General features: G+C 45.5%; 1 protein-coding gene across 3 annotated transcripts in view; it reads right to left on the minus strand.

The window, feature by feature from the left end:
* The window catches only part of MAPKAP1 (MAPK associated protein 1), a gene marked incomplete at both ends in the record, with an annotated part of 76,328 nt that overhangs the window by 15,486 nt on the left and 42,337 nt on the right, over positions 1–18,505 (minus strand). Inside the window, 2 exons of one of the 3 annotated variants that reach the window (XM_079544572.1) lie at positions 1,204–1,344; positions 7,832–7,939. In XM_079544572.1, the coding sequence (XP_079400698.1) occupies positions 1,204–1,344; positions 7,832–7,939 (249 nt within the window). The remainder of the gene's footprint in view (positions 1–1,203; positions 1,345–7,831; positions 7,940–18,505) is intronic. The other 2 variants (XM_079544573.1, XM_079544574.1) reach the window with 2 other exon arrangements.

Genomic DNA, 18,505 nt, shown 5'->3' on the forward strand with positions numbered 1-18,505 from the left:
TACAATTATTTTGACTTCTTTTGGAGGCTTTGGCACTGTTTGCCTGGACTGTGAACACCTCACTGAGCCCTCTTGGATTTTCAAACAATAGTCACAATGCAAAAATTCCACTGCCAGTGTGCTGTCATCAGAAAGCATAAATGTTCACAGACTATTATGGAAGGGAAATGCTGTGGTCCTTACACTACTGGGCAGGATCAGCTCCATTGCTACAAAACAAGATACGCCACTTGTTTCATTTAACAGCTATTCTCCCTTCCCCATTTATCTGCAGCTATCTGTCGTGACCTCTTTGGGCTCTCATTTCAGACGGCTTCCAGACACAGGGGGTCAAACTTCACTGGAAGCCAACTCTCACTCCCCGACAGTTTGCTCAAAAGCAGAGAACACACCAGTGCTGTCCTGCTCCAGCACCAGCCTATCAACCCTTCCTTAACAAGACAGCTCAGAACCTCCAAGAAAGCCTCTCCTGTACAAATTTTAGAGACATGCGTTTATAATGTGCTTAAGGATGCAAGAGTGAAGAGACTGTAAAGACAACAATACAGAGAATGCTAGCACTTAAATTTAACAGTTCTACTGAATTCCCAAGAATAAGTGTGTTTTGTAAACACCACAGCATCTAATATTTTACTGCCGAATCATTTCTTTATGGACGGTACTTGCAGGAATGTCCCAGGTCACCCACCAGTCCATCATTAATCAAATTCCCACAATTTAAACACAAAGTTAAAAAGCCATTCAATCATTTTAAAACAGTAATGGGACTTTGATAATTCAAGATTCTGTCATCCCTTGGCCTTCAGGTTTTCAAAAGCATTCAGAAAGTGAAGAAGGACAACACAACACCTTCAGAGGATGCTAGCTGTATTTTGCTTTGCTCCAAATGTTGACTCGGTGGTTAAAATCTTTCAGTAAAAAAAGAAAAGAGATGGGATCATTAAGCAATGGCCTTCCTTCAGAAGAAGCATGTGCTAGCTGATGGTGGATAATAAAAATACCAAATTATTTTCAATGGAAAACATTTTTTTTTTTTACTGCTGAAATGCTAGCAACACTTTCAAGCGATGTGCTCCACAATAAAACCGACCAACGTGATAATGAATGCCTTAAAAATGTCGGAAATGGACAGTTAGCTATTAGATATGGCCAAAGGTTTGAACCATTCAATTTTCCACAGCACTTTAGTAGGGATTGATTTACCTAACTGAACATCAGTGGTGAATCGAAGCCTATGGATCATGCTGACTTTGAAGGACTTGTAGTGGTGGCTGCTGAGCATGTCCTGCACCGTGGCTATGTCGATCTGAGGGTCCTCCTCTGAGATCTCCTCTCCTCTCGAACCTGCAAAACAACCCACAGCAATGAACAAGAGGTTACAGGACGGCACGCAAACCGGCGGCACGTGGCTGCGCGGGGGCACCTGCACTGACATCTAAACCAAGGGATTGCCAATTCGTTCAGGAAAGAAGAAAGCGCTCAGGGCCCACGGCAGCGGGAGGATCCTCTCACGCTCCACCCGCAGACTTGGCCACCAGCTCATCGCAGACGTTACAGCAGAAGTTCACGGCCCAGTGCAGAGCACTGCCATGTCCCCAACGTCCCAGCGTCAGCTCCTCGTGGGGCACGGGACCCCTCAGCTCTGCCACGTGGGCTCTCCAGCACAGCAGGAGGGGAAGCAGCATCTGAGCCTGGCCCCAGCGCGCGCAGTTGGGCACGGGTCAGCCAGGGCCGCGGGCGCCCACCCCTGCACGGTTCTCCTGGCTGCAGCACAGCGCGGTGCGGCACAACGTGGCCCCTGCGCTGCCGGCACCGCCTCTGCCCCCAGCTCAGCTCCCCGTACAGAAGCTTACTGTCAATTAGTATTCTCGTTACCACTGCAGGTATGGCTTTATAAAAGGTAACATCTCATTAAGCCAAAATTCCAATTACTGAAAAAATACAACACATTTTAAGGATTTTTTTTGTTTTATGACATTGGATTAACACCAATTTAAACATTACTATAATGCAATACATAATTTTGCACAAAGTAATTTTATGCCAGCTGCTAATAAAGCATCTCAGCTCTAAATGATCATTCCAACGCCATTAGATAAAGCGGTAAAAATATATTTGAAAACTGACTTAGCTTCTTCAAGTAGATACTGAAGAATGACACGTTTTGTTCAATATCCCAGCTAATGCAGTCCTAAAAGCTGAACCGACTGCCAGTTCAGAGTACTAAATTTGCTGCAGGAGATTAATGAAAACTTTATATTTTGCTGAAATTTTAATAATGGGAAGATGAGATGCTGGACTTTCAGTACAGGCCTTAAAGCCACAGCACGCTTTGGGGAACCCCTTGCCCATCTCTGCCCCCACCTCGCTGTCGTGCTGCCCCTTGGCCCCAACCTGGGCACTCCAGCTCCCAGGAAGCAGAGAGAATTCCCAGGTCTGGCCCTGGCAACAAGGGCACCTACACTGGAAAGACAGCGGCTCGGGGGGAGCCCTGGCACAGGAGTCAAGTGCCTAGCATTGATTCCAAAGCAGGCTCCCTTGTATCGGGGTAATTTCAGACCTACCCACCATTTGCTTCAGCAAGAGAAACTGTCAGAGCAGTGGCTGTAAGCAGTACAGACGTAGGAGAGAAGGAACAAAACCGCCAGGAATGGAGCTTTTTCCCAGCTTGCCAGGAGCGTTCCCTTCTCTATTTGTTAATTCAGTTACAAATGTCATTGCTTATGACAAATACCATTCATGTCTGCACTGAAGTAAGATGAGCATTTACTGCTACATGAGTCAAAACACACGTTGAAAGCACACAGAAGATCCACATTTCATCACGTCAGTCCCCCTGCCTCCATCCCACCCACAGCAGGGCTGAGACCACACTTCTCCCACAGCCCCATGGGGAGCACCTGTGGGACAGAGGAGTTAAAGCTACACACTGGGCTGTGCCATTCGGCTTGAAAAAATTCCAAAAATCAAAGGAAATGGTCTATGTGTGAATTTATGCAGAGCCATCTTAACATCGCCACCACTCCATGCTCCAGAATGACAAGATAAATTGTAATGGCTCCTTCAGAGACATTACAATGTATTTTGTCAAAGACCCCTGTGTTAATGTCTCTATACTATGGATTATCATAATGTATCATGTCAAATTCTCATGTTGCAGTACTTCAAAGATACACTGAGATATGTCAAACTTTTTGGTGCACTCAGAAGCATCTTGCAGCAGGGTGATGGCACGCCAGGGCTCAGGGAGCAACCTCCCACTCCCGGCCCAGTGTGGGGACATCGTTAATGCTCTGCCATCATTAACACCTCCCAAACCAAACAGAAAGAACATACTAACCTCAGCCTGCACCTTTCCTGAAGGAAAGCTCTGCCTGGTCCCACTGCTGCTGTGCCCCAGCCCCTGCCTGCCCGTACCTACCAGCGCCCAGCTGCTCTCACATGGCACACACCTCTATTAAAAGTATTAGAAAGAAAATTAGCAGCCTGCCAGGTCATAAGCAGGGGAAAAAAAAGCCGCCGTGGCTGCAAACGTGAGCGTGTTGGCGTGTGATGCTGCAGCAGTGCGCTCTGCTGTGGCTGACGTGAGGGAACAGCAGGATTTTGCGCTGGAAGCATTTCAGATCCTCTGCGCATCACATAACCTCTGCTGATTTTGTTTTATGAAGCTTTGTGAGTGGATTCAGGTTTACAGAATCCTACAGTTGCTGCTCTTGGGAGAGCAGCCAGAAACTCCACCATCAAAACAGATCATCTGTCTAAAGATGGCAAGACACCCGGACCCCTGAGGGTGCATTGGATAATAGCAGTAATATCAGTAACAACAGAGAGAAATGCCCTGCAGGGAAAAACCTGACTGCAGAGCTTGGCACGTTGCTCTCTCCCCGCAGCTCCGAGGATGTCTGCGAGACTGCCGGAATTCAGCGAGGGGAGCAGCGCCGTCTCCTCGGCTGATTGGGGGAAGAATCATAAAAATATTTTCCACATGCAAGCAGCTGTGAATAAACCTGTCAAATATTTACAGGCCTGTCAGGGTATTTGTAATGGAGATCGCACTGTGGCTTTTGAATGTAAAAGATTCTGCTTGGGAAGACAATCAAGTAAAGTGGATGCTGGGGCCGGCGCTTCCCTGAGAGCTGCCCAGCGGCCGGCAGGGCACACGGCCCTGGCCTGGGCCAGAAACAAAGGCCTCTGTATAATGGCTTGCAGAGAACACCGAGAGTTCTGCAGTTCTGCTAACAGTTTGCCTAATTGAGATTTGGCTTGTGAAAGAAACTGCAAAAGAAGCTGGAGCTGTGCGCAGGACAGACAGGTAGGAGCCTGCAAAAAGTGCCAAGCACTGCGAGGCAGTGGGCTGCTCACCGTGCCTCCATAGGGCGCAGCAGTGGGAGAAGCGGGGCACGAGCTCAGCCACGAGCAGAGCAGGAAGGAGTGGCCGGAAGGAAGCGTGAGATGCTGCTCCAAGCTGAGCCGGGACAGGGCCATGTGGGGCAGCTGCCCAAGGACTGCACATCCCTGGTGCTGCAACTTGAGGGTGAGTGGAGGTCTGCAGTGCAGGGCTGCCGAGCCGCGGCCCCCTGGGAGCTGCAGCAGCAGTAACACAGCACACTGTGGCACCAGAGGTGTGAGCCTGGAATGGACACGTCTGAAAGCTGAAGCTGATCCTGCGTGGACTCCTGGAAGAGCCAGGGGATGTCTAAAAGTGATGCATTTCTAATATCAGAACATAGAGATGCTGCTTGTAATACAGCTTCTTAAAATATTTAAGAAAATCCCATTCAAGAGCAAGTGAACCTATATTTCCTTGATGCAACAACAAAACATAAAGTTGACTGCACTGCAGAAATGTCCCCTTATTACTTTAATGTACTTGTCTATTGCTTAATGGAAGTTCTTAATTGTATTACAATTAATTACATACACAGAGTCCCCGGTTACATTTTCCAATAAGACACAGCCTTTGGTACAGGTCTAAAGGCACTAAACCAATTTTAATATATTAAGGCCAATTTCCTTTGAATACTAATTACTATCTAATGATAAAATGAGAAAGAGGAACTTTCCAGAAGTAAGATGGTAAGAATCAAACTAAATCAGCCATAAATACTTTGCCACTACATGTTTCACATTACAAAGTGCCAGCTTTTAGCTTAAAGACAAATCTTAGTGCAAGTTAAATAGTTCTAAATATTGGAAACACTTTATTAGTCTGAACATCATTAGTAAAAGCTGGAGAGATATGGGATTTCTCCGTGTATATTTTTAATAATGGAAAGTTCTCTGTTTCATTTAATACCCTGAAATATAAACTTTCTATTTGCCCAAAGGAAACTGACAGCCAGTTTACCAGCAGAGATTTGACATTTTACGCATATATGTGCATACATATTTATGAATGGATATGAGACTATGAAGAGTAGATTATAGTTTATATATAGTAGATTATAGATTATATATAATTATAGTTAGTATAACAGTTTTCTCCTAAGTAGCACATTGAAGCTAAAAATACTTTGAATAAAAACAAAACGCACAACAGGATCTAACATTTTGATGTTACTCGGAATTTTCAAGTTATTTGATTAACAGTGCAAAATTGGCACTATTTCTATTCAAGCGCCGTGCCAAAAGATAGCTGCTTAAGCACCACAGCATCCAATTTCTCAGCGCATTCGGGGAACCGGACTACAATGCATGAATTATGACTGATTTTATATACTGCATTGTCCTTGAACATCTGTTTGTGCAGAGAGCTCACTGCATGGCTGTTTCGCATACACCCCTGCACAGGAACAATGGAAAATCACTTTAAATTCACCTACGCTTTGGGGGAGAAATTCCTCCTGCATTCTTTATGGGAATGCGGTGTCAGTTCAGAGCGCCCAGTTACAGCATGGCAGAGAAGATACAGAGTGTTCGTAAGCTGTTATTCTGCCTAGATTGCTGCCAGCCTTGAACAAACTCAAACAGCGATCTGTTTTTCTATGACAAAGTGGCCGCTCAGCCTTCCCTTTCAGCCAGGCACAAAATCCGTGCGTGGGACCAAAGCCAGCACCTGCAGACAGGACGGCTCCAGGCAGTCCCTGTCCTGGCAGGGCTCTGCTGATCTGTCTAACATGGGCCTGGAGAGCTCGAGTTAGAAGCTGTGCTTTTGCCTCTACAGCCTCACAACCTCCCCACACGTTTCCTCAGCTCTGTGTTCCGCACAGAAGCTCTCTCCCACCCGCGTGCCGCCCCACTGAGAAGGGCAGTGTTTGCTGCAGGAGGGCTCCAGTCAGACGTGAGAGCTCCCTGATACGTGCCAGTTGGAGAGCAGCCCTCCGAGGCTCTGTGTGCCCTGCCAAGGCTGCAGGTTTGGGTGGAGGCAGGGGAGATGAGTGCCTCCTGCTAAGCAACTCACAAACGTAGGACAGATCGATAAGCGAAGCAACTCAGTAGCTCATGAGGGCTCAGAGCATCAGTATGAATACTTACTGGCCATGGGGGGACTCTTCCACAGATGACAAAAGTAAGTTAAAGATGTAGTGTATAAAATCTATTTTTAATTACAGGCCCTGCATACAAAGATGTTATTTTTAACCAAAATACGCAAAACCCACTGAAGTGTGAGTATGCATCTTTTCAAAGGCCAAAAATTGACACAAAATAATAGCTGGGTGCTGACGTTGGGAAGTTCAGCCTTTGGGAGAGTGTGACTGGAGCAGGGAGGCTACAATCGCTTCACTTCATCACAACAGTGCGCAACTTCTCTGCCTCTTGCATCATTCTCTCTCACAGTTTCTTAGAACCACTTTATGAAGAAAGCAAGCAGGAGTGCCAAGAATATTTTGGCAGACAATGCTTAACCTCAGCTCAGCACTGATGTACCACTACAGGGCTCGTTGCAGCCGTGCTGCAGCTTTGCTACTCCTTACACAGAAGCAGTCTTTGCTTGCCACTGGAGTTAGGAATTACTTCGGTGATGGTCTTCTGACTTTCTAGGACAAAATATGAAATGCTACAGCAGGAAAGCAGAAATGAAGGGGTCTCACCGTTGAAAGCAAGAAATTTTTCTCCTGCTTCTTGAAAATGGCTGTGATTGTTCACGGTAAATACTCTGAACGCAGCCCTGACTGAGAACAGAAATGCTGAAAGTTTCCTCACTGGTACAATCACAATTTTGACAACTAAAATAGAATGCAAACGAACCAAAACTGAGAGCACGACAGTTGGAAAGGCTGAAGGATGGAACAGCATCTATGGAGGACAAACACAAATCTATGCTAAAAGTCTACGTAATAAGTTTCACATAATTTCTTGTAAAGAAGTAAATTAGGAAATGGTATTAGGATCATTATAACAGTAACAGAGCAAAAACATTTTAGCATAGGTGAGGAGGTGACTATTTGTCTAGCATTTTTTAAATCATCATACTGCTCTAGTTACAGCTTCGTGCTCAATTTCTTCAAATTCTAATTTGTCACTGACTCCTACAGCAGTGTAGTCATGGCAAAGCACACTGCAGGCCAGCCACTTCATTCACAGAACAGTGTCTGCAATAGAAGAAGCTTCATGTTTCCAGTGTTTCTCAGGGTTGGTCATAACTTTACAAAGCAGAGTTCGACAAAAAAAGATTAATCATGAAGTAATAAACAGGATGCAGACTGTTTACTAAAAGGTATGAAATCCATCATTTCCCTTTGGAATATTCTTTTGGCATAACAGAGCAGTGCCTCAGGAAAGGGTCTCATCAGAACTTACTTGCCCAGACAGTACAGCTTGTATTCCAAAATACATAACTTATGTGAGATTAAGCAATTTACAAGAGCAAAAGTGAAAAGGGCAAACGTACTGTTCTCTCGGACAAGGCAGAATTCCAAAGTGCTCTGGCTCTCCAAGGTACAGTCTAAATCTACTGGGACATTAGGTTCACTCTGCTTCTCCAGCCGATACTGAGGACCTGAAACATAAAGTAACTTGTAAAATCATCTGTTTTCTAACAAAGTGATGGCTTATCACGTTCAACTACCACAAGATTACTCACACCCTAGAAGTAAGGCAGGTAGACACTTATGTTTCAAAGTTCTTTTCCAAAGGGAAGGGCCCTGTTGTGAGAAAGGGCAGCCTGGTGTGCAAGGAGACAAAATACTCCAGATGCGTTGGGCTGTCTGGCAGTGCTCCCCGCTTTGCTGCCAACCAAATTCTAACCAAAACTTCTGCACTTTTCGTATGCTAACTGAGCTGGTATTAAATACACTCCCCATGCTGCAAGAGAAGGGCACTGCCTGTTTTAAGAAACTCCTATCCAGATCTCAGTGTGTATCTGTGCTGTATTACTCGGGCATTTTTCCCATGTGACAAGCACAGCGTGTGTGCTCCCAGCTGCTCTGCCCTCTCTGTGACTCTGGTACAGGACACCCATCCCCAGTTGCTGCCTGGCTGCTGTCTGCCCGAGGACGGTGCAGCTCTGCACCCCAGGCAGTGGGCACGGCTGCTTTGTGGCTGCTTGGCACACCTCAGTGTGTGACTCTTCCAGCTCAGCACCAAAGCCCGCTTGTCTTGTGGGGCTCAGCCAAACAGACACAATTAGAAAACACTGCGGAAAGCCCGTTACACAGCTGAGAAGAGTCTGCACAGAGCATTGTGCAGGGAAATAGCCCTTCTTTTGTAACTTCCTTTAAGAATTGCATTTTGCCGTGAAAATCAGCTCCACCCAATTTGGCTATTTCTACCTCTACAGAAGGCTATTTCTACCTACCAACAGAAGGCTCTTCAGAAGGCTGAACTGCCCTTGAGCATGAAGGATTTCCCTCAATAACCAGGAACCCGGGCTGCCTGAAGGGAAGGATCTGGTGTCCCAGCAGCCGGATGGCTGCAATGAGTAGGAAGGGTCTTCAGTGGGGGAATTTGATCTTTTTGCAGAGATCTGTATACTGCTAACATTACAGCTGCTGAAGATAAAATCTATTTCATATAACTGAATCAAACATGAACACGTAATGATGCTGTTGCTTAAAAAGAGTTATTTTCAGACACATTTCCTGCAGTCATAGGTCTTTTTCAAGATTCAGGTGTCAGTTTCTTTCCTCTCAAACCGCACCACTGAAGGAGATAGTGCTGACACCACTCCAAGACCTGGCAGGGAGAAGCCCCATCATGCTGGGGCACGGGCTCTGTCCTCACTGCAGCCACAGACAGCGCACTCCCTGCCAGCCCCTGAGCTGCGTGCCCAGCTGGGAGCTCTGCCCTGCTCTCTTGTCTGTGGGCAGCAGCATCGCAATGGGCACAGCAGAGCAGTTGCTGCGAGCGCCCTGAGAGCCTAATCCTTGCAAACTGTAAACAGTTCAAGGAGTGTTTCCAATTTCTGAAGCAAAGTTCTGATGACAATGCTACTTTAAATCAGATGGAGTGGTGTCCAACCTTAAAATCTACTCCTGACGTTGGGGAAAAGGCAGCTGCTGGAGGGAACTGCAGCAACCTGCTGGCCCAAGGCTGGTTAGAGTGAACAACGATACAGAGCACCTTTACACTGGTCCTTATATAACAAAATAAATGGGATTGAAATAATGAAATAAATCTACTCCCTCTTTATGAGCATTTAAAATATTTCTGAATACTTTTCTGACTTTGAATTACGACAGTATGCAATGAAATATTTAAAACATATAAGAAAATTAAGTATCTTAGCCTCTGATGGCATGCCTAAGAAATGAAATTTGTTAGCCAATTAATTTTAAATTTACTACAGCAGACGTTCAATTACAGCTTCCCATCTCACCTCCCCAAAGCTGCGTGCAGAGCATTCAGCTCCCAAACAGAGCACCGCTCCTCTGCGCCATGGAGCTCAGAAGCTCAAGCAACTTTCTATGTGAATAACTCCTTAAAAACAGGAAATACGAAGAAATTCACAAAAAAGTACACATGGGTTTTTACAGTACCTACTCTGAAATAATACACAGTACGTGTCCATGCACATTTATGTGGCCTGCACTTCACGGCAGATGGCAACCATCCGGCTGGTTCCGTGGGGGATTTTTACTAGCAGACGTCCCTCACGAGTTCAAACGAAGTAACTGTAGCAAAAACATGACGTGATTTAACAGCCTCCTAACAGAGCGTGGCTGGGGGAACTTCAACCACATTTCGGGCTGCAGTGCCAAGGCTGGGCTCCACGGCTCCCTGCTGCCTGGTGCAAAGGCTCCGTGCGGCTGCAGGAGGGCTGGAGGCAGCAGGACCCACCCTGAGAACCAAGGGAATGGCTATGAGCTGCTGCTCCAGTCCTTGGGCTCTGTCACAATACTTGGAGGGAGATAAACCGCTGCTGAGAGAAAGCAAGCAGGGCCTGGAATAGCCAAGTCCTGGAACAGCCACAAAACGGTGCGAGAAAACGCCCCAAGCCCTAGGGAGCAGCTCGAGGCCCAGCAGCACGCCCGGCCCCGGGGCAGCCTGGGCACCTGGCTCCTGCCGCGGCCAGCAGTGGGACTGATGGCACCCCCACACAGCGGCCCCGCCGCCCCGACCAGCACCACGCGACCCCCTGCACCACTGCTGGCTGCTGGCAGGCGCCTACTGCACCGTGCTGTTTCAAGATAGCCCTTACAACGGAGGAAGGCTTATTGGGAATTAAGAACGGACAAGAAAAATCGCAGTACCACATCTGTAGTGTTATTTTCCTACAGCACCACTCCGACGCGTCCCAGGAAGAATCGCACTGCATAATCAAATTAAGCATCTCTCTTACAAAAGGGAATGGCCATCCATGTAACAACAAACCAATTCTGTTGCCTTTTAAACTGCAAAGCCTTCAGAATGGGGTTTTGAAAGCATGACCCATCAGTTCTAATTTTTAAAACTTATCCTTTCAGTCAAGACTAGAAAAAGGCCCATTCCAACTTTTATCTTCACTACAAAGTGCTGTTATCTTGGGCTGATGTCAGGAGCTCTATCTCTCTTTCTGCTGACAAGCAGAGACTAGAGAGATAAGATTGGGAACGAATCTCACTTCTCTGAGTAAATAAATAATCAATACTCATCTAAATGTAAATGAGAAAGTATCCCCCTCTGATAACAGGGCTCTTATCAAACAGCCAATTTTCTACAGACATTTGGCCTCAACCAAATCACCATCATTCAGCCCCAGCCTAATGGCTAAAAATCGTAACTAAATTGAACCGATCACCAGAGATCAACTAAGTTCAGCCATGGCTACTACAGGTTCAAATGTTTGGAATGCAATTTTTCCCCCATTAACTTTCAATAGCAATGAAGAATACCACGGTCAGCGGTTGAATCTGCACAATAAACAAATAGTAACACTTAGAAAGAGAAGGAGGCTTTAAGGAAAACTCCGAACAAAAGCCATCTCAATCTGCACACAAGTTAATAAGATAAAACGAGGATCACAGACTTACCGTGATATTTGATGTTTGTGGAGTTGTCAAACCTAACCTTTTCTAAACACACTAGTATAAAAGAAAGAAACAAACAAAAAAACCCCACCCAAATGGTTTAAAACAGAACCGACATTCCTAGTGTTAGTCTGCAACAAAACACATCGTTTGGTCCTGCTCAGCCCTTATCTTCACCTAGCTCCCAGGAGCTCCTGAATTCTCACAAAAGCCCCAGCTCCAGCTATGTTCCTTTGTCAGCTGCTTCCGCTCCCTTTATTGTCCAGGCATTTGTTCAAAACACTTTTGAATTTCTGATTTCCACAACACTGGCTCCCATAATTTATTGCACTGTGTGAGAAAAAGAATTCCCTTTTGTCTCAGAACATTATTGTCTGCCTACTGCTTTTGGTGCCACGCAGTTCTTGTTTTATGAACAACAGTGATAAAACCCTCCCATTTAACCCAGTGTACCGTTCTCAGCCCACACACTTCATGGTCTCCCCTTGTGCCCAGTCATCTCATTTTCCAAACTAGCCAAAGATCTCTGCTCAGAACCTACTCATTTCATGCCAGATCCATTTTTGCATTCACACGTTTCTGCATCTTTGTTGCTACTACCATTATCCTTTTTAAGATATTACCCTTTGTAAGATAAAATATAACAATCAAGATGTGGGCACTCCGTGATTTATGTGCATGGGCACAGCAACACTTTCTGTTTTGTTCTCTCCTCCTCTCCTGATTTCTAATATTCTATTTGTCTTCCTGACTGCTCCTAAGCATGGAGCCGAAGTGTTCAGAGAACTATCCATGACGACTCCAAGATACTTTTCTTGACTGATGGAAAGTAATTAGAGCCCATCATTGTATACGTATAGTTACGGTTGCTTTTCACCACGTATATTATTTTGCACTCATTGACACTGAATTCCCTCTCTCGTTTTATTGTCCTGTCACTCAGCATTGTGAGATACCTCTGCAGCGCTTCACAGACAGCTTTTATTTGCACTATTCTTGCTTCCTTTGTATCAACAGCACATTTTGTCACATCAGCATTCACATCCTTTTCCACGCTGCACATTAACTGAACAATGCAGGTTCTACCAGTTCCAGTGGAACTTCACCAGTAACCTAGTTACTAATAATGGAGAGCCATTATTCCTATTCTTTGTTTCCTGTCTTTTAATCAATTATTAATCCATGTGAGGATCCTCCTTCTCATCCCATGACAGCTTAATTGCTTTATGAGCCTTTGTCAAATCTTTTTGGAAATCTAAGCGTGCCGTATAAAACGCATCATCCTTATTCAGAGGGTCTCTGGTGTCAGGGGCTGCTCACATGTTTGTGAGGCACAATCTCCCCTACAAAAGCTGCACCGATTTCTTCCTCGCTGTACTGCATTTGTCCACGTCACCTTTTAATTTCCTTCTTTGCTAAAATGCTATGTAGCTAAAAGGAAGCTGAGGAATGCAGGTCTCTCCTCACGCTCTTCCGAAGAACGGCTGCCATACCACTCCCTGAGCAAGGCAGCAAGAGCATTATGTCACACCCCATTTAACACTGCAGCACATTCGTAAGTGAGCTCTCCCCATGCTGTCCATGATGCCTGCCTGCTCATGGACAAGTTTCAGCACTCACTGTCCAGGCAGAGCTCCTCTCAGCACACAGGAAGGCTCTGCTTGAGGGTACAGCATCCTCAGCAGCACGCAGCTCCACATCTTGTGCATACCATTCTAACTCCAAACTTGCAAACAAGATATTAGAAATTGGAAGGCGGTTTGGCGGCCATTGCCTAACGATCACTGCAGTAGCAGCCAGGCAGACAGGAAGGAAACAAAAGTGAATGTGAGCTGTGTTTCGGGCTCTGCTGAAGTACAGGGATAAGACAGGAAAGGAAACAGCTGATGAACATTTAATGCCGATGTTTGTGCTACTTCCCTGTTAAAAATTTCTTCTTTCACAAGGATGCATGATTTACTGCTTTACTGCTCTGCTAGGTTTTGAAAGTGCGATTTCTTTTTAGTTTAAATTATGTTTATATTTATGTGTTGTTACCACTTCTTTATTATGGCTGAAAATATGCTACGGCTATCACACGGCCATAAAGAAGAGGACATTTATGTACTTCTACCCTTTCACGTAGCCTGTCAAAAAGCATCAGCCGTGCCAAGCGCAGTGCTGCAGAGCCCAGCTTTCGGCAGGCCATGTGTGCGTGGAGTGGGGAGGAGCCCACGTGGCTGAGAGCGGAGCCCTGGTGGCACCAGGAGATGGCAGTGGGAGATGGCACTTTGTCCTCCCGGCCCGCGCTGCAGCAGGGGACGATGCATTCCCATCAGCACTGGACGCTGAGTCTCGGTTGTAAGACAGAGCAAAGATGACAAACAAAAGAGGTCGAAGCAGAAGGACCGACAGTTTGTGGAAAGCAAAAAACTGAAAACAGAGGGGTCTTGGGACTCCTGCATTGTGATTTTTTGTTAGATTGCAACAGACAGGGCAAGGATTGCATTGTTTGCTTGGCAATGGCAGTAGAGCCAGAAAGTATGTGAACAGTTCAAGAGGAAATAGCTGCAAAGCCAGAATGTTTACATCTCAAACCCTGCTGCTGTGAGGACATCTTAAGTCTGTTTATCTGTTAAAAATCCACAACGTCTCTCAACACCCCTAAAGTGGAGTGAAGATTTTATCATTACAAATGCAAACACTGGTTAATAAAGATATCTGAATTGTGAAAACAAACTTTTAATATTGTGTGCAAGCATGAGACTTTTTCTCCAAGTCCAATCTGCTTTTTCTTAACTTGCACTGTTGTGACATGACCAAATTTTACACAGTTATCTGCTGCTCTCCACAGAAATACAGATGGTTTTTGTAGAAATAAACAGTCATTTATATGAAACAATTGTAAAATAGTTTATGGAAACCAGCGGTGTAATGCATTCAAATAAATGCCAGGACTGGCTGATGGAGAGCCAAGGTGTTAAATCACACTGCTTAAGAATTCAGCTGTGGGAAACAGATAGTAAATCCAGAGTGACAGAATTTCCAGTGATGGCAAAGGTTTCTGACATCTAGTCCAGTACACAAAAACTACAGCAGTTCAAACCCATTTTACTTAACACTACCTTGACAGCCAGTGAAATTAAAGAATTTAGTCACAAGCCCCTTAAAAAGGAACAAACACACTTCGTTTACGTATCACTCTTTTGTAGAACAGAAAGGCAGGCAGCATGCTGCTCTGCAGCAAACCGGTCTGTGGAACTTTAACGGAAATATGTAATTTTTACTACAGACCTTTATTCTTTATGCATTAGCAACGTAATTCTAAATAAAGTGGAAAGGAAAAGGAAATCATCAGCTTCGACCTATAACATAAGGTACCTATGGCCAAAACACAACAACACACACACAGTATTTCATCACAGGTTTTGGAGATAAGCAATGCTAAGGGCAGTGCAGCTCTGCACGCTGCAGCAAGCACAGCACAGGGCCCTGCAGCTGCTGCCCACCAAGGGCATCGGCACACAGCGCAGCCCGGGCTCTGCTGCCACCAGGGCTGTGCATCGGCACACGGTCTGTTACCAGTGTGGATCTCAAGGTGAGAACGGTGCTTTTCTCCTGTTATCCATCAAGCAGTGCACAGCACGGGTAGCACAACTGCCCGGCAGGTGCTGCATGAGCTTCCCAAAAAGTGAACGAGATGGTCCCAAAACGTACCTGGTGTAACAGTAAAGCCTTCTCTCATCAGAGGATAAAATAAACAAAAACCTCTATCATTCAAATGCTGAACTGGAGAATTTAAAATGTCACATAAATTACGGCTTTATCACCAATCCAGAATAACCAATAAATGTGCGATTTCAATACCAACAGCTCTGGAAGAGATTCAATTCTATAACTCACTTTCATTTCAGAGGCCAGACGTGAAACATTTTCCTCCACAATTTGGGCTGATGTCCAGAATCCCATCAGCCCAAATGCACGGGCCTAACGAGCTATGTCTGTTCTGACAAACTATTCACAAACTTTATTCCCCATGAGCTGTTCCACGTCCACCAGCATCCCGTCCCCCTCCACGTCCGTGCCTGCACAGCGTCAGCGCTCAGAGAAAGGGCTGAAATTGATCACTGCTGCTGCAAAACAGATCGCCTCTGTTGGCAGACAGAAATTGTTTCAAGCAGCCTTTGTGCCACCCTCCCCAGCACAGAGGTGCTCACCCTGCACAGCACCAATCTGGAGGACATTTTGCTGAAGAAATAACAAGAAAACAATTCAGCCAGCTCCTCGCTGCCCCTGGCAACGGGACAAGCACACCTGGGAGAAAGGTTTGACATTTGGAGGCTGTGTGCTTAAACTGAAGTGTTTTCTTTATTTTTTTAAATACATTTTTCTTGTTGGTGAGAGAGGGGCAGCCAGCATGAGAAAGTCCGGCCAAGGACCTACGAGTATTGATTGTTTTAAATTTGTATCTTGCTAGTGTAAACAGAAGAAAAACAGTGGTTCTGAAGTATTTCCAGGTAAAGCCATTCACAACTGAGGGCAGCAAACTCTGCAGGGATGCTATAATTACCCAAAGCAAAGCCAAGGAAACTCAAAACTACCATTAAGCAGAAGAGCACGCGTGCAAGCACAGGAAAATACAAATTAATTGGCTTTTCACTGTCACAGATGCTGAGGCTTCCATCTCTCTGAGAGTCAGAGCAAACATATGCGTCGCCTACTCTAACATATTTACTTTTAATTTTAAGCTCCTCAGCTACCATCTTCAACGGCAACATCCGACTTAAGTGACAGTTTATTCTAATCGTGGTTCATCTCTTCAAAACACTTTCATCACAGGGCTGTGGATTTAGGCAGTTTCCTAATTCTCCTCCTTTCTATTATCTCTGCATCTTTCCAGGGCTGTTTCTACCCCCCGTTCCTCCCTTCCCACACTCTCCAACACACGACACCCAGCCGTGACCTGGGGGAGGACGGGCTGCCGCACACAGTGCTCCTCCCCACCCCCGGCCCCTGCCCAGCACACGCTCCCCAGCTTGGCTCCAGCCCCAGCAGTGCCACCAGGATCTCCTGCAGTCAGCAGGGAGTGAAGGAAACCCAGACCCACCATTACCGGCACAGCTCTGAATACTCCAGAAAGATGAACACTGTGCGGCAGGTTTAAAGGAAAGGCTTCCTTGTGCTTTCCCTGCAGCCTGGCAGGGCACTTGGCAACACGTGGTTTCTCAGACCAACTGTATCTTTGTATTACAGCTGTTGCTTATCTGCTGCAAAAGTTTTGAATAAAATGTGTTAATAAACCGTTTTCAGAAGCATGTTTGAAATGGGAAATTAACATTAAAAGTGGTGCTGAGACTATCTGTTGGAATGTGGTTTCTCACGAAACCCGGACCTTTTCCCTCGCTGCTGTCGAATGAAACAGAAGCCTCACATGTGCCTCAGTGCTCCTTACTGGGAGCTTCTGTTGGCCAGGATATGAAGATAACCAAATAGCTCAGAGCCAACAGAAGTTACATGCACCACAATGCAGCTCTGTACCAGGCCCACCACAGCTCGTCACCCCCTGATAGGAGCTCAGAGCCACGAGGGGCAGCCGGGCCGACCCCGCTGCAGGACCGAAACACAGCATGAAGGCTTTTAGCCCCACATCCTATTCCTGGTTCTTGAATTTTGCTCTATTACTCAGCTTCCTTTGGCGGTGAGATAACACACTTATACAGATTAGGAAGATTATTTTAGACTATTTTTGGTCACTTCACATATTTTAAAGAATGCAGAAAGCAATAGTTGACAGCTGTTAGGAACTTGAATGTTATTGTAAAGCAGCTGTTTTCATTTATAGAAATGCACCAGTCTTTCTCCAAACTGAACAGAATACTGTGCTAATAACTCACGCTAACCTGTGGAAAATACAGGTCACGTCTGTGAAATGTTGGCAGAAGATACTGTTTATAACAATTAAACTTGTGTCACATTTTGTTCTTAAAAGGAGTGAGCATTTCTGGTTCAGGCATGTTTACAGTTGGAGCAGCTATTAAATAACAATCAGTAGCATGTTCATCCTGCAAAGAACTTCTACTTAAAATCAGACAAGATTAATCAGACAAGGCTTCTCCACTCACAGAAATTTCCAATGACGAGAGGCTGACACGGACCAGGAACAGGCAGGCTTATTCTAATGTTTCAGCATTTTACATTGTTTAGTTTTGACTCTCATTTCCTTCTGAAAACATTCAGTTGTTATAAATGAACATTGGAGCTTAATTTGTTTAAAGCCAAAGCCTCTACACATATTCTCTTTGCATTCCTATTTTATGTTAGTATTCACAGTCCGTTCAGTCAAGCCATGGAAAAACAGGCAACTGGCATCCTAGAGAGTATATTTGTTGAGGAACAAAAGGAATGAGACAGCTGAAAGGCAGGGAAGATAGCTTCCAAGTGTACATATAGTTCCTGCACATATTTAATTTGAGAATCACCATGGCATCAAGATATACAAAGCGTCAAGAACGAAGCCATCATCTTTCTCATGTTCTTACAGTTGTAAGCCGTGCAAACACACCTTAGAGAAACCACTGAACGTGGGTTTTAGTGCAGATACAAGAAGCCTGATAGGACCTACCTGCCTACTGCACTTTGAGGGGAGCAGTCGGAGCCAGCGCTGTGCTGTGCTCGCTGAACACGGGGGGCTCTGCACCCCACCTTGGAACAACCGCGCCTCCCTTGTTCTGTACGAGAGCCCTCCTAACGAGCGGGCTTTAATGAGTACCTCTGCCCTAACGGAATTCTTACTGCGAGCTGACTAGCGCCTAACGTGTAAGTACGTTAAAAGTAAGACCAGTAAGCGTGCAAAAGCAAGATCAGTAGAAATACTCTCAGGATTGACTGTGTACAGCAATGTTTCAGCTGTGGAGCGAACCAGCAGTTGCACTGACATCAGTACTCCACAGTTCACAGCAGGGTCTGCATTTCAGACCAACTTTATCCTTAAACTTTCAGCTGCTAGAGTGCTCACAATGTTCAGTAATATTTTCCAAGATCCCTAGACATAGCAAGCTGATACAAAGCCATCCTTAAATTATCTGTGCACATCTGGGTGCTCTTCAGAGCCCTGTTCAAGCACCTCAGTCCAGCCACCC

Source organism: Tetrao urogallus (genome assembly GCF_951394365.1).
Source record: "Tetrao urogallus genome assembly, chromosome: 19".
In the NCBI taxonomy this organism is placed as follows: Eukaryota; Metazoa; Chordata; class Aves; order Galliformes; family Phasianidae; genus Tetrao; species Tetrao urogallus.